General features: G+C 35.0%; 1 protein-coding gene across 1 annotated transcript in view; it reads right to left on the bottom strand.

Moving 5' to 3' along the window:
- Positions 1–1,678: 1,678 nt before the first annotated feature.
- Znf804a (zinc finger protein 804A) overlaps positions 1,679–21,195 on the bottom strand; it is a 281,859-nt gene continuing 262,342 nt past the window's right edge. The window contains exons 3-4 of the mRNA XM_026400733.2: positions 7,110–7,240; positions 1,679–4,919 (exon numbers count right to left, since the gene is read on the bottom strand). Coding sequence (XP_026256518.2) covers positions 1,679–4,919; positions 7,110–7,240 — 3,372 coding nt within the window. The remainder of the gene's footprint in view (positions 4,920–7,109; positions 7,241–21,195) is intronic.

Here is a 21,195-nt window from a genome sequence, read left to right as displayed (position 1 = left end):
TCTTCTTATTTATCAATCATAAACTGGTGAATTCAGTCTTTCACAAGCATTTTTCAAAAGAATATATAAATCAATGATCATTATGACAGATTATCATGAAAGTAAATGGCCCAGATTTTCTCCCTATCTTCTGCTAAAATCAAATTCAATACTGAGTTTTATGATATGGAATATAATTTTATGTACTAAATTATTAATATATTTCATTTCATATAGATTAATGTTTCCTTATAATGAAATAACATTTCCTCAGATCAACTCCATTACAAAATTGCTCTTTCTTACAAGGAGCTCTCTTGAGCTACCTAATGTTCATTACCCAGCTACTCTAATCCTCTAACATTTGCACCTCATGAGGTGATCCCATTCAAGAAGGGATGGAGATTTTTGTTTTATGGAATTGCATGGTCTGGAAAAGGCAAATACTAAAAATGTCCTTAGGAATAGTGTAATATTTCCTGGTTTTCTATTGAAAGATTATTAAAGTGTTGAGCAATTGAATAAAGAATACTGCAGAAATAATGAAGCAGGATTTGGAAAGGTGATGAAAATTCTAAATATTCTTGGCTGATTTGGAAATGGGATTAAAACACAAGCTGTAGAAAGATTTGCAGAAGGAAGGATTGTTTTTTTTCCTCTATTCCACTTCCAGATTCCCAATTAAGAGCATATCAAATATATATTCTGTTTAATATACCCTGAATAGATGTTATGTAATGAATAGTAAATTGTTAAAATTGAAACAATCCATGCAGTATTCTCATGTCTCCTGTTACATTTGAAAACAAACATGATATGTTTGAGAATTTTAATATTCAAAATGTTATATGCACACTTATTTGATTATTTGCCACTTCTATATGAGAATTCCTGGTTGGATACGACCTATTTTGCAAGTTTTTGAATTATTATCCTTTCAAATACTAATATTACCTGAGCATATATTTTCATGGCTTATTGTCTAATTAGAGGGCCAAGAAATATAGCAAATTATAAAAAATATTAGAACAAAGAGAAAAAAAAGTGGACCCTCTGTTATACTTAATCAGATAGATGTTGACATCCAAGAACTGGATGTCAAGAATTGACAGAGCTCCAAAGATATTTTGTTGGGCCTTGGAGATTCAGTGATGTAACTGGACTGAAGAAACAATGTAAATAGAATACAACCTGTTACTCACATTCTGAAAATAGTGAAAACCACCTAAAAACCAAAGTTGGATTTACTTAAATATTTAACAAAAATTTATTGCAAGAGTATTTTTCACTGAATTTACAGTTTCAAGGAACATGGTACAAAACATAGTGCCATCAGCTTTGTCTAAACGTTAAATAGGTGCAAATACACAAAGATTAGAAATAAAAACTGGAGAGCATACTTTATAACATAAATTACAGTACTATAAATATATTTTATGTACATTATACATACTCTTAAGACATCATTTTAATATACAGCATATATTGTATTGATTTTCAAACTATTCAGTGCTTTAATAATGTTATATATCAGAATTTATTTGCATCATTACACTTACAGTAAATGAATTGAAATCAATAAGGCCATATTTTGGCCAGGTTTTTTTCATCAGTTATACATCCAATTATTCATTGAGATGAATTCCCACGCATATAGCCATGGTTTTAATGTATTTTCTTTTCCTGTTTATGGTAATGACTAGAAGAGGGGTTGCAGAGGGATGACAGCTGGGTGTGGGGAAAGCAGTGAAGGAAAGAGCGCATGAGGCAAAGGCGGGAAAGCCAGATGGCTAGGATGAAGAACTGAAGCTGGAATGATTGGCATCTGAGGAGGAGCAACAAAAGTTGGCTGATTCCCAGGACAAAGCCTGGGTCCTACTGTTCCTACTGAGATCTGAGGTATAGATGTTCTGGCGAGAGCTGGGACTTGGGAAAGAAACTGTTGATGTGGTTGAAGCACTTTAAAGGTTCCTGCAGCTGCCGCGGCAGCGGCAGCTGCAGCAGCTGCAGCATGTTGCTGCAAAACAGTGTGATGGATTGTGGTTACAGAGGTAGAACATAAGGGCTGCTGCAAAGGCAAAGGCTGCAGAGGTGTGCTCGGGGGAGGGAGAGGAGCTGGAGGAAAAGTAAATTTGACCTTGTTGGCCAGCATGTTTGGCTGTATAATGTGCTGGTAGACCTCACACGGTAGATTTTTGAATTTGTCATGGTTTTCTAGTGGGATCAATAATGCTTGCTCTGGTAAAGCTAATGGAGCCAGGATTTGCTCTGTTGTTACAAAGGTATGACCATTGACATGTGCTTCCTTGAATGGTAGTGGTGGTTGTGTGTTAAGTATTCCTGAATTATAACACAGCCACTCTGTTGATGCCTCATTCATTTTTCCTTGTGGAAGGGCCTCAGCCAATTCATAATGACAAAGGTATGATTTAGGCTGTGACTGTCTAAAGTTCCTTTCGATATTAGGCACCTTGAAAGGAATTTGCTTTTCATTAATATTTGTAGTCTCACTTCTTTCTTTGTGTTCAGGCAAAGCATTGCCAATTGCTTCTTTCGTTGGGGCACTATCTACATAGACAGATGTGGTAGGAGCATTGGAAGCCCCTGACAGTTCAATAGAAGTGGCCTCTGCTACTAACTGCTCAGTTTCATCATTAGTTTCAGAAGGCAAGAGATTGCTAGGATGCAAAATCAATTTGTTTGTTCCTTGGTCTGGTTGTTCTGAGTTCCTTTCAATATTTGCAACTTCTTGTGGTTTTATTTCTTCATTTTTCGCTTCACTCATTATCCCATCTGGATGACTTAAAGAAGAGCTCCTTTTCATGGAATAATCTGTATTTTCTTTGATTTCCAAAGGTTCACCTCCAGTGTATAATCTGCTTCTTTTTCTCCTTCTTTTCTTTTTAGGCTTACAGGGAGCAGTTGAAGCTCTTGCTGGCTTCAAAAATTCTTCTGGTAAATAATTCTGACGATTTAAACTTTCATCTGAAGAATAACAGTACGAATGTTGTCTACGTTTTCGATGGAATCTTTCTGATTCATTCATGAGAGAATTGTAACCTCTCTTAACAGGCTGATTCTGACTCACACACTCTGTGTTTTTCTGAAGAGCTATGCATCTGTGGTCCTGACTACAGCTTGACAGTCTGGATTTCCAACAGCAGTAAGTTCTGGAGTATGTTAAATTATGCTTCCCAGAATATATCATTGTTGGATGCGATTGTCCTTTTAAAAGTATTGTGTTCTTTTTGCAATGGTTTTTAGAACTGATGGTATCACTGTTACTATATTCGATATTCCAGGTTTTACACATTTCTTCATTTTCATTTAAGTATATAGATGATGACTTAGGCTTTTTTTCAGGTAACTTATGTGAGTCTAATAATTGCCCTGCAGCTAAATATTGTCTTTCTGAAATTGGTTCCAGTGGATTTTTCCTAGTTCTATCAGGATAACTATTTTCCATTTCCATTTTGCAGTGACTTTCTGATTCTTTGGTTTTCTGCCCATGATGATGCTGACATAACTTTCTCCTTTTTTTCTTTCTTTTACTTTTATGGAACCAATGTTCATGAGTATCTTTCAACCGGATTTTATTGCATTTCTCATTCATAGTGTCATGCTTTATTTGATTTCTAGTAAAATGATATTTTTCTGTTTTCCTTGTCCCACAGGAAATATTTTTAGACATCTGACCCATATTCTCATGTTTTCCAGACTCACAACTATTGGGAAGAGTATCATCAGCTAAAAGAGGAGTGACTTGTGTGTATTCAGTTTTGCTGACACCAATTTCACAATCTGCGATTTCTGTAAGCGACGTATCCTTGCAATCAGAAACTGATCTGTTGCAAAAGTCTTCTCCCTTCTGCTGAGAAGAAAGGTCATTTAAGGTTACCTTATTCTTATCTAGATTATTTTTTAGTTTGGTGGACTTAAAGTCAAAACAGAGAGGATTGCAGCTATAAGAAATCGATGGCTCGGTATTTGTGTAAACCAGCATTTCTGATGGCCACTGAAGAACTGTTGATCCAAGTTTGTTGAGTACAGGTACAAAGGGCTCACATGGTCTCTTATATAGATCTACTTTTTTATGTAAGATTGTATTACCCTCTTCAGTATTTGAAGGGTCCAGTATCTCAGAACCATTTTTATTTTCAATTTCAATAGAGGGTGAATCATGATTCTTAATGTTTTCTTCTGTAATAGCTTGCACAGATATACAATCCTTAGACATTTCTAAAACTGTGGATTGATTTCCTAACAACTCAGAACTATTATCACTCACAGGTATGCCTTCATTAATACTAACATCTTCGAGTGATATTTGATCTGTTAATGGGACTGAATTTTGGCAATCTTCTGCATTGGAAGTAAAAGGGAGTTGAAGCTGGCAAAATGAAGGGAATAATAATGGGTCTTTTTCATTAGAAACTTCTTTCATCTCTTGAGTTTGAGCAATTTCTTTCTCAGTGCTCATTGCCTCTGGTGGAGGAAAAGAGTTAGCTTTTTCCCCAGAACTCAAAAGCACATCTGTTGGTGAAGATAGTTGAAGATGACAAGTGCTGGGGACAAATCTACTTTTTCTGCTAAATTCTTTCTCCATAGAGGCATCATCATTGTATTCAGAGAAGGCTGCAGCCGAGGACTCCAGCTTTACAGATGCTTTCTTTGGAAATGAAAAAGAGAAGCCGATTTTGTGTCTGTGAATTCCCTGGACTTGATCCCCAACTTGGTTATTTTTTGCTGTATAATTATTTGTGCTTTCTGGATCTGCAGCAACAGTGGTAACATCTTTAGTATTTTCTTCACTGTGGATCAAAGTATATTTGAAATCTTGCTGGTTGTTAGCTGAATCCACAACTCTTTGAGCAATTTCATTACAGTTTTCTTTCACAGTAACAGTTGTTGACTTGAACATGGGGCCACTTCCAGGAGCACTACAAAAAGAAACCAAATGTACGTTAAATAGGACACTTCCAAGGAAAAACACTGAGACTCTTAAATCTTAGAAATGTCATTAAAATATATATAATTTATTTTTAAATTATTGCAAGAATTATTTTCATATGCTGCAATTGCTTTCCACACTGTCACATTAGCTCTTAGCTATTGGTTATTGTTTGGAATAACTAGGAAATATGTCTTATAAACTCTTACAGTAAAAAGAGCAATGTCTCAGACACTCCTGTGCTCTCGGAACATTGCTTCTTGTCCAAGATTTTCCACCTCCACATCCTATTCAGTGACCTTTTGGAGTGTTACAAAATTCCTTAAAGTAAAATTATTTTTAATTCACAAATAGTTGACTTTATTGATGTTATATAGTTGACTTTATTGATGTTATATGAAAAATATGAAAGAAATTGAAAAAATCACACAATCATGACCTTAGAAATGTTGAGAATTTGATTTAACAATTCAGTTCAACAGCATTTACTCAGAGCCTACTATGGCCCAAGTGGTTTGCTGTCATGCAAAGATATCTAAGAAATAGTACTGTCTTAACGATAACTTGTTGCTAGGCTCAATATTAATATTATCCTGAAATTGTAAGTTACATCAGTAATGCAGGACAAAAGACCACTTTTTAAAGATGTGAATTGTATTTATTTGGCATTACAGTATGCCATAAATAGTGAACATTGATTTTAAAAAATATATGTGGTCAGCACATAAATATTAGAAATCCTTCCATCTTGTGCAGAATCTTCCAGGCTATTTTAAAAATTTAGTTTTTTGGAAGTTATAAATGACTAAATATTTTTATTGGGATATTTTCTGTAATCACCAATAAAATGTACTCTTCCTTAACTGCTACTATGTAACAGTAGTAGCAGCTACTATTTGCACATCTTTAGAAGCACAGAGTCAATGATAAAATTATGTCTGTTTGCAAATATTACTTCTAGAACATTAAATCACATAAGTTCCATGGTTCTCTATAATATTTACTTCAACTGTTATAATTTTCCATTCATCCTCTCATAGATTAAAAACATATATCTGGTTAGTATATTTGTGTATATATATATATATATATATATATATATACACACACACACACATATATATATATATGCACATGTGTGTATGTGTATTAATAAATATATATTAGTAAAAGCTATCTGGTTAACTTATGATATATATGTATATATATTTTGGTAAAAAGCACATATTTGGTTAGTGTGTGTATATATATATATATATATATATATATATATATATATATATATCTATATATATATCTACTATATACATGTGCCCATGTATATAGGATTCATATAGGATTCTAAATATGTTCAAATTTTATTTTAATGATTTTTTCCTAAATCTGGCATGCCTAAAAATGTTTTGGTGCATCAGCAAATTTCATAACACTATTCAGTATAAAATACATTTGTTATAAAATAACTTTGTTATAGACAGTAACAAGAGAAGTTTTATTTATCAGGAGGGGAAAAAAGCACACTTTTAAAAGTGGTCTTCTTTTAATAACATTGCCCTGGCTGGGATTGTGAGGTCTATATAATGATACTTTTGACATCTAATAGTTGTTCACTGTGAGAAGCAGGCCAAAGTTTAAGAGTTGCAAACTTCTAACAGTCCACTTATAGTTTATTCACAGTGAAACTAATTTTGATCTGCTTTTGGTGTGCAGAGCATCTTCCTGACCTTTTTTTTTAAATGTCAAAGAAAATTTCAAATAAAAGTTCTCCAAAATTTTGTTTAAAAAATAAGATCCTCCTAAAACTCCCTTTGCAAAAAAGGTCATAAGACAGTCTCTTACTGTCTTCTTCAATCAAATGTTTTGAATTTCACCAAGAAATAGGATAGCTTTCAATCCAGATAGCTTAAATGGCAAAATAATATGAATCTACTTTTTTATAAGATAAAATTATAGTAATTTTGGCATTTTTATAGAAATGTGCATTAAACAGGTGTTTGCATAAAATTCAAATTCAAATGACTGTTTACAGCCTACAGAAGGCCATGAAAACATGTGTGTTTTATTCTGGGTACAGAAATAAATAGATTGTGCCCTTTATTTCTAACTCCCCCAAGGTTTTTTTTTTTTTTTTTTTTTTGGTCATGTTTTAAGAAAACTTCACATTTCATTTCATACGCACCATACAGTTTCCTTTCTTAGCTCGGCCAGCTTGTGCAGGCGTTGGAGTGCCTTTTCCTGTTTTCTTTCATCTTTTCTGGATTTAGATGCTACATTTCGAGCAAATTCCCTTTGTTTCAGTTCTTTGAGCCTCTATTAAAAAAAATGGAAATGATTAATAGTATTTGAGTCTATGGCAATTTTAAAGTTCTATTGCTGTTGGAATTTCCCAATGTAACATTTTTTTACTTCATCAAAGGAAAAAAATAATCATCACAACCCATTTTTAACAAAAATATTTTCTTCCACCTTGGCTTGTGAAAGTGTACAAGATTATTGCTACATTACAACAAAAAGTATATCTGTAGCTTAGGTAAATTTGAAATGTAATTTTCTTCTCTTCATATTGATTATTGTTTGCTAAGTTTCTCTGCCAAATTTAAATGAAGCATTTTATAGTCTTACAAACTCTTAAGTTTCATACAACTTCAATTCACTGTATATTTCAGTTATATATAATACAATCCCTTATATTTTGATGTGCTCTATACTAAAAAGTTATCTGGTCCTTCTCATATTTTCTAAGAGTGAATGTCTTATATTAGTTCATAAGGCAAATTATGATATGATATAAACGAGTACCTTCTCTCAAATATCAGACACATTTCCCAAATAACTCAAGACCTTGGAAGAAAATTAATATTGTTTTATAAGGGTTCTTGTTCCCTTGGGCAGTGTTCTTCATCTGTATTAAAGGAGTTTATTTTCTTTGTTGAATGTTAGAAAAAGAGCATACTGAGTTGAACACAGTTGATAGAGAGACATATATGTAGTATGATTTAAGGGAAATCAAAGTGGTCTTCCACCCCGAATATTTTCACTATGATCTTTCATGGAGATGATGTACCGTTTTTAAAATTATTAAAGGAGTATTTTCCCCTGATGTTTTATGTTGCTATGTTAATTGTGATATGTCAGTCTAAGACCAGCATTCTAAGAAAATTGAAAAATACACTTGTCACATTTTGATGAAATTAGTGAATAAAGTTTTAATAAATGTTTTGTACATATACACTGATGTGTATCAGGGACTTAGAATAATGCCAAATATATAAAAATGCCTACTCAATAAATATTTGTTATTAAGTTAATTTATTATATCCTCAAAATTAGGAATTTTCTATTAATCTTAAGAAAAAGTTAGTCATTCTGATTAAATAACATTAGACTCCTGGTGATCCTGGATTATAACTGGATTCTGACTGTACCACTTATATAGAGCATAAACACAACTTCAGTTTCAAATAATTTCTAATATTTAAGTTTATAGAAGATACATGTGTATATATATTTAAGTATCTATAATTTATCTACATCTGTATGTTTATTGTTGAATTATTTTTAATTATACAAAGTTAATTTTGAGACTTTACATTCATTTACATTGACACATAAGTACAAAAGGAGATTTTGCAAAGTAGAATTTGACAAAGGACAAACAATGTCATAAAAGTATAAATTGAACAAATATGTCATATAAAGTAGAACATTGATATCATTATATCAATGTGACTAATAAAACTAGCTACAACTTTATAATGTACATAAATTATTTTTATCTTAAAACCAGATCTGGAATTAAAGCATAATAACTCAAGAAAAGTTTACTTCTCAATTATAAGAATTTATAGTTTTGGTCATTTATATTTGTTTAAAACTTTACATAGACTCAATAAACAATTATTTAGCAGTAGCAACAATTACTCTGTTAGATGTTTAGGATTTTTAACTAATATTTTTATCATCATAGAATATGTCTTTAAAAGTACCTGAGGGCAAGTGTGTGGATGTGTTTATGTATACTCTGCAGAAATAAGAAGAGATCATACCCTGAAAATGTTAGCAATCCCTTTTTGGGATATTCTTACAGTGTTACAGTGCCTAAACACAGAAAGGCATGTCCTAAAAATAACAAGGAGGGCTACTAAGGAAAGGTGACACCTGAGTTCCTTCTTGAACAATTCACAGCAATAGCCTGAGGAAGAAAGGTTAGACATTGGAGATGGAAGGGTATCACCAGGGAAAATAAACTGTTTTGTACAAACAGAAACAAGAACATGCATTTTCTAAAACATATCTATGTAGGGAAATATGTCTAGAGTGGGGTATATGTGCAGAAGTGATAAGAATGGATAAATAATTATCTAGTCAAATCATGGGAGATCTCATTTGTTATATGTTTCTATTATATTTCCTTCACTGAGAAATACTTTCTGTCATTGCATGAAATAGATATCCAATCAAGAGTGGTGACTAATTTGGTTGCTAGAAAGAGGATACTAAAGGAGAATTGTGAAAGGAAATAGAGACTAGGTTTACTAAAATAAGTACTTAAAAGAATTAGAGTGCTAAGTGGTACAGAGTCAAAAAGTTGCTTTACTAATGGAAGAGTGAATCAACAAAGAATCTTTTATAAAATAGTATTTTATTGGGAAGCTGCAAGCAACAAACAAGGAAGGTAGACTTTAGAGTTTTTAATAAAAGTTAATTTCATATATATATATATACATATATACATGTATATATATACACACACACATATATACATGTATAATAAATAAGATACATCTAATAATAGAATGTTAAAATTAGTGGGTTTACATTTTATTAATAAAAGTACAATGTTTCTAACGAAAAGCAAAGCTTCCATTCTGAAGCAATTATACAAAGTGCCAAGACTTTTATGAATTATTCTTTCAAATTAATCACTGTGATTTGAATTAATCTAGTTGCATTGACACAGTGATGACTATCAGGGTGTCATTTTGAAATGTCAATACTGTTATCTTAGCCTTAGTATGATTGGCTTATAGACATAACTGAGGCCTCTGCCCAAATGCTGATTTTGAAAATGGTGTGTGTTTAAAGTGTTAGTGTGTCAGGATTGCAGAGCTTGTCCAGAATCGCAGAGCTACATCCACTTGATACTGCTAATCTTCATCATATCTAGACACATACTTCTCTGAACTTGACACTTCTTGATATTAGGATTAACTAGCTCATGTGACATTTTGGTAATATTCAATTGCAGAGCTTACAGACCTGAACAAACAATTTGGAGAGTGTTATGGTCATAATTTACCAGCGTTGATATACTTTCATGTAAGTTTTTATAGCAAAACCAAAATCCAAATCATATTTTATATAGAGATTAATTCTGAAATACACGTAATAGAAACTAAATAAATTCTTTTAAGAATTCCAAATGGAAATAGTATAATTTAAGTTTCATGCAAATAAATACACAAGACAATACCCATGAGGTTTACGGAATGAGGTTTATGGAAATACCAATATTTCAAAAAGTTCCCCAGCAACTTATTGAAAATAACTCAAAAGAAATTCTTAGTGATATATATCAAGACAGGAATCTCAGTTAAGTAGAATTTTAAAATAAGAAAGATTATTAAAAAGAAATCATGTGAAGAAATAGTCTAAGTATCCTATTCCAAAATAAAGTGTAATGGACCATGACATATAATTTAATATATGTATTGTAAATATTCAATGAGAAAATGGCAAAGCATAGTAGATCAATATTCTTTGATATTATCTTCTCAGCGGGCCTACTCTATTTTTTTTCCTGAGTTACTAGGATTGGTTCTTTTTTCAATTTTTAGAATTTTTTTTTTTTTTGAGAGAGAGAGAGAATTTTTTAATATTTACTTTTTAGTTTTCGGCGGACACAACATCTTTGTTTGTATGTGGTGCTGAGGATCGAACCCGGGCTTCACGCATGCCAGGTGAGCGCGCTACCGCTTGAGCCACATCCCCAGCCCCACGACTGGTTCTTTAGAGAGCCTAAGGTCACCAGGGCAACACAGGATAAGTCAACATTAGTCCTCAAATATGTTCTCAGCAAACCCAGGAAATGGAAGTGTTGTGAAGATCTTGGTCTCAGGGTAGCAGATAAAGTTGAGAGACTGGCCAAAATGTTATTCAATGCGAGGAGAAAGAGTGATGGTGAGCAGTAGCATAGATTCCAACCAACAAATGAGAAAACATAAAACTTTATGTTAGATCACCAGTTTGTGCTTAAACAATCAAGTCAACCATGTTGAGTTAAAATCACAAACCAAACTTCCATAAACATTCTTGTATTTATACTTTTTAACCCTGCCCAGTCACAAGACAGGTTCCTACAAGCAAAAATTGTGAGATAAAATATGTGCTTGTGCTGTTTTTGAAACTTGTATTGTTTTCCAAACTGTTGCCCATAATTTTACACCATTTTTACATTCCTCCTAACATATGGAAGTCTATGTATCATCCCCAAACCTGAGAAACAACTCTCATTTTTCTTATGTGCTATATTGTTAACTTCTTGCCTATAATTCCTGTGTTTAATGGGGACACTAAAAAATATCTTCTGTATTTCTTCATTTAGAATTAATATTGCTCCTTAAAATGGATTATGCACTATTGTGTACATTACTTTGTTTTATTCTGAAAATAAATATGTAAGTAGACAAAGCTTATATTATGTTCCTCAGTTTTTTTTGTCAATATATCCAAAATAACTTGATAAAAACAACTTACAGGACAAAATATTTATTTGGGGGTCATGGTTTCAGAGGATTCAGCCCATGGTCAGCTGGCTGTAAGGCATAATCATGGTGGAAGGGTACGACGGAGGAAAGGTGCTCAGCTCATGGCATCCAGAAAACAGAGAAAAAAAGAAACAGAAAAAAAAAGGCCAAGGACAGACACAATCCCCAAGGTAACTTCCTAGTGACCTACTTCCCCCATGACGTACTTCCCCCAGCCACTCATCAAACTGTTGTTTCTACCACCTTCCAATGGTTCATTCATATTATTAATCCATCAAAAAGATTAATCCACTGAAGAGGTCAGAACCCTTGTGATCCAAACTTCTCACCTTTGAACATGGCTGAATTGACTAACACATGAGCTTTGGGGGGATACTCAGATCCAAAACATAACAGTACTCGTATTTAGAACTGAGAAAATTGAAGGCAAGCAAAGTTGTCCAGAGTCATTGTAAGTGGTAGAATCACATTGGAATTGGGATGCCCTGGATCATGCCCTTGATCTTCTATATTTACTCTGCTGTATGTTATTCGAGCTGTCTGCAGCTCTGAATGGTGTGTCTGTGATGCATGTATTCATTTACCCTTCATTGAGTGGCCTCCATTTATTTGTCAAGTGCTGTGCTAGCACGGTTGCTGTGACAAAGATGAAAAATGTTCTCCTCTTTTTCATGATAGTTTCATCATAGTTGACAGAGAGAGATAAAAACCACATAAATATGTTAGTTGAATGAATCATAATGAAAAGTGATGTGGATAGAACAAAGTTAAGCAGAGACAGCCACTAGGAACTCAGTAAGGGAAGAGATAGCATTTTCAAATACAGTGATTGGAAAAGGTGTATTTTTGTTGTTGTTGTTTTGTTTTGTTTTGTGTGTGTACATATAACAAATTACCACAAATTCATTATCTTAAAATAAACCACATTTATTTTCTGTGGTTAGTATGTCTATCCTTTGATCAATAAAGGTTTGGGGCTATATTTTTATCTGAAAACTTGTCAAGGAAAAAAAAATCCTAGAGTTTCTGGCAGAATTTATTTGGGTCATTATTGCAGGACGGAGAGCCTGGACTGCCTACTGACCACCATTCAGGGACACTCAGCATCTAGAGGCTGCCAATAGTCTCTTGCTTAAGGAACTTTTCACAAGCTCTTACACCGGAACAGAAGCTTCAAAGTCAGCAGGAAGAGCTCCTTTCCCATTCTGTTAAGATGAACTCATAAAATATTGTATATGAAGCAACATAGTCAATGGTGAGACCATCCCTCACTTTTTCATATTTTATCCAGTTGGTAACAAGTCATGAGTTTTGTCTACACTCAAGGGAAGCAGTTCACAAAAAGACAAGACACACTGGAAATCAGCTTTGGATATTTTCACCAGTGGAGATCACATTGAGATGGGAAAATTTGAGCAAAAATTTGTAGGAGGTAAGGAATGAACTATTATGATATTTCAAGGAAAAAGAGAGAGGGGGGGAGAGGGGAGGGAGGGAGGAAGGGAGGGAAAGAGGGAGAGAGAAAGAAAAAAAGAAAGAAAGAAAGAGAGAGAGAGAGGGAGGGAGGGAGGGAGAGAGAGAGGGAGGGAAAAGAAAACCTTGAGAGAGAATAACCAGGGCAAAAGTAACATGAATTGCAGTCCATTTATTTTTGATCACTGCTCCTGGTGGTTTTATGCCTACTTGGTTGCATTGATGCTCCAGAGATGCTAGTTTATAAAGGGTGGAGAAAGAAGAGTTATCCAAATTACAACATTGGGCAGGTGACAGTTAACAAAGGGAGGGGAAACTTGGACCTAGTTTATAGATGGTTCTAGGAGAGATGCAAGCACTGTCTAAAAGTAGCAACCTGGGGTGCTACAACTCCTTTCTAGGACATCCCTGAAGGACAATGGAGGTGAATCCTCCCAATGGGTGGAATCTCAAACAGTGAATCTGATTATTCATTTCTCCTGAAATGAGAAATAGCCAGATATGAAATTATACATCAATTCATGAGCCAAGACCAACATGCTAGGTGGCTAGTAGGGATTTGGAAGGAACATGATTGAAAAGTTGGTGAAAAGGGGGGCTGCGTATGTGTACTGACTTCTCTGAGAAAGAAATTTGTACATATTTATGTCCTATCTGAGTGTTCCTCAAAGGATGACCTCAGATGAGAAGATTTTAACAATCAAAGGAAAAGGAGACTGTTCTATGGAGCCAGGTCAGTCTCCTTCTCCAGTCACATATGTCATTGCCTAATGGGCTTCTGAATAAAGTAGCCACAGTCGTAGAGACAGAGGTTATGCAGGAGCTCAGCAACATGGACTTCCACTCAGCAAAGCTGATCTGACTCCATCACTGCTGAGTGTGCCCTTGGCCAGCAGCAGAGACCACCACTAATCATGTAGCTCCCTGGGATGATCAATCAGCTACCTGGCAGCAGATGGATTGCTTTGAACTACTGCTTCTATCATGGAAGGGGTAATATTATGTTTTTCCTGGAGTAGACATTTACTCTGGGTATGAATTTGCACTCACTGTCCACAATGCTGCTCAATAACCTACCATCCACATTTAACAGAATGCTTTATGCAAAATTGTGATATTCCACTTAGACCCTGATCAAAGAACTCATTTCATAGTAAATAATGCTCAGCATTGAGCCCAGGCTCATTGAATTCTTGGGTCTTGCCATGTTTCCCATCGTCCTGAAGCATTTAATTTGATAGAGAGCAGAACAGTGTTTTAAAAATGCAGTGTCAGCTCCGGCTACATGGCGATACCTTTCAGGATTGCGGCAAAATTCTCCAAAAGGCTGTAGATGCTGTGAATCAGTGGCCAATCTATGGTGCTATAAATTCCATCGCTGGGACTCATGGTTCAAGAGATCAGTTTGTGGGTGAACCTGAGAGTGGCACCACTCCTTATTACTCCTAGTGATCAACTAGTAAAATCCGTGCTCTCTATCCCACACTCTATTCTCTGCTGGCCTAGAGCTCTTGATTTCAAAAGGAGAAATACTCTCCAAGGAGACTTATTAATGATCCCAATGAATGAGAAGTTAAGAATGTACCTGGTCACTTTGTCTCCTCATGCCTCTGAATTGATAGACAAACGAGGGGAATCACTGTGCTGGATGGAGATACTGGTTCTTATTTCCAAGAGACATTGGCCTGTTACCCCACAATAGAAGGAGGAGAAGTATATGTGAAATACAGGTGACCCCTGAGGGCATCTCTTCAATCTGTGATTGAAGTAAAGGAAAACTACAACTCTATTCAGGCAGGACTAATAATGGCCCAGTTCTTTTAGGACAAAGGTTCAGGTCACTTCATCTAGTACAGAGCTGTGATCAGCTGAGGTACATTCGGAGGGAAAAAGAAATGGATGGTGGAGGAAGGATGTTACAAATATCAGCTTTGTGTAACCTATGGATAAAGAGGGCAAACTGTGGGTATGTGTGTGTGTGTGTTTGTATGTGTGTGCCTGTATCTATCTATATCTACTGTATCTATGTCATTTTTATATATCTTTATCCTCTTTTCTTTCTTTTCCCATTATCATAAAGGATTATTGAATAATATAAGCGTTTTGTTATTGCTAATTTTGCATGATAATATTTAAGTTACACGATATTAAAGAGAAGAATGAACATCACGTGATACCTTTGCCTACTATTCTGAGGAAGGGCTTAATGTGTTTTCTGTTGTACGTAAGGTAATGTGCCATGTTAGGCAGAGTGTCACCTTATTATTATGTTTCTTTATCAATGAAGTATGGTTTAAGGGGATGCATATAGGTTCCAAATTAACAAAGATAGACTTGTGATGGTTCATTTTATGTGTCACCTTGAGAAGAGCATGGGACTCAGAAAGTCAAATGCTAGATTTTGGTGTGAAGGTATTTTTTAGATGAGGCTAACAATGAAATGACTTTGAGGAAAGTTGATAGATTACTTGCAATAATGTTTGTGAGCCTCTTTCAATCAATTGAAAGGTTTAAGAGAAAACAGCAAGATCCTCTGAAAAAGGAAGAACTTATGTCTCTAAACAACCTTCAGATTTTCGCCTGAGTTTTTACCTGACACCCTTTCCTGCAGATTCTGAACTTGTCAGCCCCTACAAGTGTGCACAGCAGTTCCTTAAACACACACACACACACACACACACACTTTCTCTCTCTCTCTCTTTCTCTCTCTCTCTGTCCCTCTCCCTCTCCCTCTCCCCCTCCCTCTCTCTCTCCCTCTTCCTCTCATGCACACATATATCCTAATAATTTTGTTTCTCTGGAGAACCCTAATAGAAGATGAGTACTCCACTCATGATGTTTGGAATTAACACTATAAGTTCCTATCATATTATTAATTATATTGTTCTATTTCATTAACAAAATTCCTTTTGTGGGGACAAAAAGGCATTGAATTAAAGTAATAAAAGTCCTAGTCTCTCTTGTAAATAAAAGTGGATATGTCACACAGTCCCCACTAATAGAATTGTAAACAGATGTCTCTGAAGTAGATATCCCTTTAAAAATATCTCATGAGAAGAAAAACTTTCTGATTTTTTTTTAAACATGATATCCTGTTCCTTCCCATGTATAATTGTAAGTCTAGACAGGTAGCAGATAATGGAATGCTATTAGTTTGAAGAGGCCAAGGTGCTAATACAGAAAAATAAAAATGTTCACAGTCCATAATAGCATCATTGAATTACAGCACCAGCCTTGTGCTAATTATTTATATAGTTTGAAAACAAAAGAGACTTTGAGATTTCTCTTATTTATAGTTGAAAATACTCTTAACTTATATATCTGGTTAGTAGACATATCCCTGGATAGTTTTCTTCATATTAAGAGACCTCTCTCTTCTCAGATGATATTGAAAGTTCCTTCCTATACTTAACACTCTAAGAAAAATGTTTCCAATGCCATCTTTTAAAATGAAGTTAATTGGTATCAAAATAAAATATATTTAGAGTAATAAGAATTATATTGTATGTTTCCTATTATAAATAACTCTATTAATTTTTGTTTTAATTTTTCTGTTAATAGTTTCATATTTTGTAGTTAATACATTATCCACTATTAATGTTATCCACTATGAATATAATATTCACTATGATTGTTTCCTCAAATATAAATCTCCCTTTCAATCCTAGAGAGTTTTTTCTATCAAGAACTATTTTCATTGGCTCTTGAAAAATCTAAGTTTATGCTTTTTACCTTATAAAGGAATAATACCCTCAAAATATTACAACTCAATCACCACCTCCATTTCCTCAATCAATTTAGCTCTCTTTGAAAGAGCCTCTGCAGAGTGTTCTATTAGAATGTTAGCAAATATACTTCTTCAAAGAAGGTTAAAATATTCTAGTGGATGTTATCACATTTCAAGGTGTAATTTCCTTCTAGTCATTATTTAATCAATGGCATTATGCTGAGTGATCCTGTAGAAGACTCTTTTTTTTTTTTTTTTAAAGTTCTTCTCCCATTACTATCACGGATGGATATGTATCATTTGGACTTTTCTCCTGGCGGCTTTAAAAGCATCTAATCTCTTAATGGCATATCAGATCTGAACAATATCTTTCCCCAAGGCCTCTCATTCTTTAGATTCCATTAACTTAAGGTTCCTTTTGTGGACAAAAACCTCATTCTCATTCTAATATAAAAGTTTTTGCAATCAGTATGTGTTATGTCTAAAACTGATTTTCCGACCATTGAGTTCATTTTCTTAAGTGCTGGATCATGCATTGTAAGTGCTCAAGAATGCTTGTCAAATTGAATTGGCACAGGATGGCAGTGATTAACTTCTTTTTACAATAGGAGGCTTTGAAAATTTGCTAACAAAATCTGGATATGATCTTCAGCCGTATAGGGAGAGCAATGGAAACTTGATTGTAAGAGATATTGACACTATTTTTTAGAAATGTCTGAGCAACTTGAATGGGCAGACATTGAAGAATGGTTGAATAACAGCTAACTTTATAAGGATACACTATCATTATTACAAATAATGTTAAAAGTTGCCAAATATTTGTGATATGTTTGGATTCTGCTATTATTTTTAAAAGAATATGCCAATATTTTTACAATATAATAAAAAAGTATCTTCATTTATATTAATAGTATCAAAATGACGGAAAATATGCAAGTTGCTAATCCTTTTTTTCTCTGTAAGAAAAATCTGAATATTTTATTTTCAATTATATAACATTTTCCATTTTTCTCTTACTATTATGTTTTAATTGGATAAGAATCCTTAAATTTAACTTTGAAATATAAGAATGTGATGTATTTTAAAACTGAAGCAACAATTACTCTTATGTGAAATCTTCAAACATATGTTTATCTTAATAAGTAACTAGATTGTTCCAAAGATTTCCAAGAATTTTGAACATTCACAAGTAAGTCAATATGTTCAATAAAATGGATAAAATTGATCTGGCAAATTTTTTATATATTTCATTTTTGAGAGTGTGAAATATACCTGAATTGGTTAACATTTTTATTATTTCTTTAGTATAAAGGGAAAATAATATATGTATCCTGTAGAAATACTGGTATGTGGGAAATATACTATATAAATTTAAATCTATCTTTTATTTTTTTGACTCTCAAAATAATTTGTACAGTTATAATTTATTAAAGAAATTGTGAGTAAACTATTAACAAATGTTTTGTCATCTATAGAGGAATTTTCACCCTGTATAAAATAAGAGCTCTGTTTCTTAAATATATAATAAAGGTGAAATACCAACTATATAATAGAAAACTTTAATTATGATTACAAGTAACTTCAAATTGCATTTGGACTGGCAAGAATGTGAAGAATTTATTAATTTTTGGTAGGCAGTGATAAGTGAGACTTGAGAAAACTAGGATTATTACTTGGCCAGGATCTCAGAGTCTTTTATAAGACATTTGGTTCTTATTTGTGAGATGGGGCTTCTGAGACATAAAGACTACCACATCCATTCATGTGATCACATCTCTCTGTAATTAAATTATAACTGGAATGTTAAAAACCCAGAACTACTATGGGAAAATTCTTGCTAGATAGGATGTGAGATGTTAGCTTATATTCTTCTAAGAGAATCTAATGTTCAGTAATCATTCGAAAATGCATGCATGACAGAATGGCCCATGCCAAAGAAAGCTGTGTCCTCTGGGCACTGAAATGAGAGCAGTGCTTGCTTGGTTATCATGCTAACCTTTATACAATAGCTATTTCAAATTCTGTCTCACAGCTTTTGAGGAAACAGATATTCTGACACAGGCTGCCACAGAGATGGAACTCAAAAGTGATGCTGGAACATTTGGAATAAAATCAGCCTGAGGAGTCTAAAGGTAGGGAAAACATGTACTATGATTTCAATGTGTCTCCCCAAAAACATTCATTGGAATTTTAATTCCCACTACAACTTTGTTGGGAAGCAGACACTAATCAGAGGTGTTTAGGTTATGAGGGCAAACTGAATAGATAAATGTTATTGGAATGGGCATGAATTTGTTAACTCAGAGGTGGCTCTGTAATAAAGCCCAGAGTTGATCCCCCTTCTATCTTATCTCTCATCTTCTCTATACACTTCCACCATGGGGCAAAGCAGCAAGAAAAGCTTTTGTCAAGTGTCAGCTCCTGGAATTTGGACTTCCCAGGTCTCCAGAACTGTAGGCAATATGTTTTTATTTATTATAAATTACCTAGGCTGTGATGTTCTTTTATAGTAGACAAAATGGCTTCTGAATCCATGATTCTAGAACAGAATCTTAGCCACAATTACAGAGGGATACACTGTTGGAAACAAATCCGCCTTAAGAATGAAGTTGAACCTCTTTTCAAATGTTTAGAAATTATTATTCAGTGACATCAGTGAAAATGATGAAGTGGAATTTCCAAGGGCCTGTATGGCACCTCCACAGAAACATGCCCTTGTATTTGCATGCATGGGTACATACACACACACACACACACACACACACACACAAATTCCAAATACAAACACACACACACATACACCAAACACAATAGGATAGCTTTATGGGATATTCTCCCTTGTTCCAGTGCCAGACCTAGAAAATGAATACCAACCAAAAATACTCTACTTAAAAATATTATCTTTTGGTGCCTGCAAGTTAGGCGGAACTCTGACCACCGGCACATCAGGCCCAGTGGCCTGCTGAGGGGCAGGCCCGCCCCCTCCCCCAGTGCCTGCAAGTTAGGCGGAACTCTGACCACCGGCACATCAGGCCCAGTGGCCTGCTGAGGGGCAGGCCCGCCCCCTCCCCCAGTGCCTGCAAGTTAGGCGGAACTCTGACCACCGGCACATCAGGCCCAGCAGCCTGCTGAGGGACGGAGCCGCCCCCTCCCCCTGCACCTGCGAGGTAGGCAGACCTGCGTCCCACCGGCAGGTCAGGCCCAGCAACCTGTGGAGTGACAGAGCTGCCCCACGCGCCTGCAGGGTAGGCGGACCTGCAACCCACCAGCAGAACAGGTCCAGCGGCCTGTTGAGGGGCAGGCTCACCCCCTCCCCCAGTGCATGCAAGGTAGGCAGAACTGTGACCACCGGCAGATCAGGCCCAGCAACCTGTGGAGAGACAGAGCTGCCCCACGTGCCTGCATGGTAGGCGGACCTGCGACCGACCAGTAGAGCAGACCAAGCGGCCTGCCAGCGTGGTACACAGATCACCCCAACTGGAGGAGGATCACAGCCACTACCTGCCCTGCAAGGGAGTTTTTTCAACTATACAAGAGCAATATAACTAAATAGAGGGAAAATTTCAAAAACACAACAGTTTCACCAAGCAGAAAGTAACACGAGCAGTATGAAAAGACAAGGAAAGAAAGGACCACAAGCAATGCAGGTCAACTCAACTCTAGAAGAGGTAATAGCTGCAACAGATGGAATGTCAGACAAAGAATTCAGGATATACATGCTTCAGATGATCTGGAGTCTCAAGGAAGACAGGAGACAGCAAAATCAGACAATGAAAGATCACTTTGACAAGGAACTACATAAACAAATCCAGGAAGTAAAAGATCAATTTCACAGGGAGTTAGAGGTAATAAAAAACAAACAAATAGAAATCCTAGAAATGCAGGAAGCAATAAACCAACTTAAAAACTCAATTGAGAATACTACCAGCAGAGTAGATCACTTAGAAGATAGAACATCAGACAATGAAGACAAAGTATTTTAACTTGAAAAGAACATAGACAGCTCAGCAAGTCTGCTAAGAAACCATGAGCAGAACATCCAAGAATTATGGGATAATATTAAAAGACCAAACTTAAGGGTCATTGGGATACAGGAAGGCACAGAGCTCCAAACCAAAGGAATAAACAATCTATTCAATGAAATAATAAGAGAAAACTTCCCAGACTTGAAGAATGAGACAGATTCCCAAATCCTAGAAGCCTACAGGACACCGAACGTGCAAAACCATAAGAGATCCACACCTAGACACATTATAATGAAGATGCCCAACATACAGAATAAGGAGAGAATTTTAAAA

Source organism: Urocitellus parryii, chromosome 1, assembly GCF_045843805.1.
Source record: "Urocitellus parryii isolate mUroPar1 chromosome 1, mUroPar1.hap1, whole genome shotgun sequence".
Classification (NCBI taxonomy): Eukaryota; Metazoa; Chordata; class Mammalia; order Rodentia; family Sciuridae; genus Urocitellus; species Urocitellus parryii.
The sequence above is the reverse complement of the archived record's forward strand: the minus strand, read 5'-3'. Positions and strand labels throughout refer to the sequence as shown.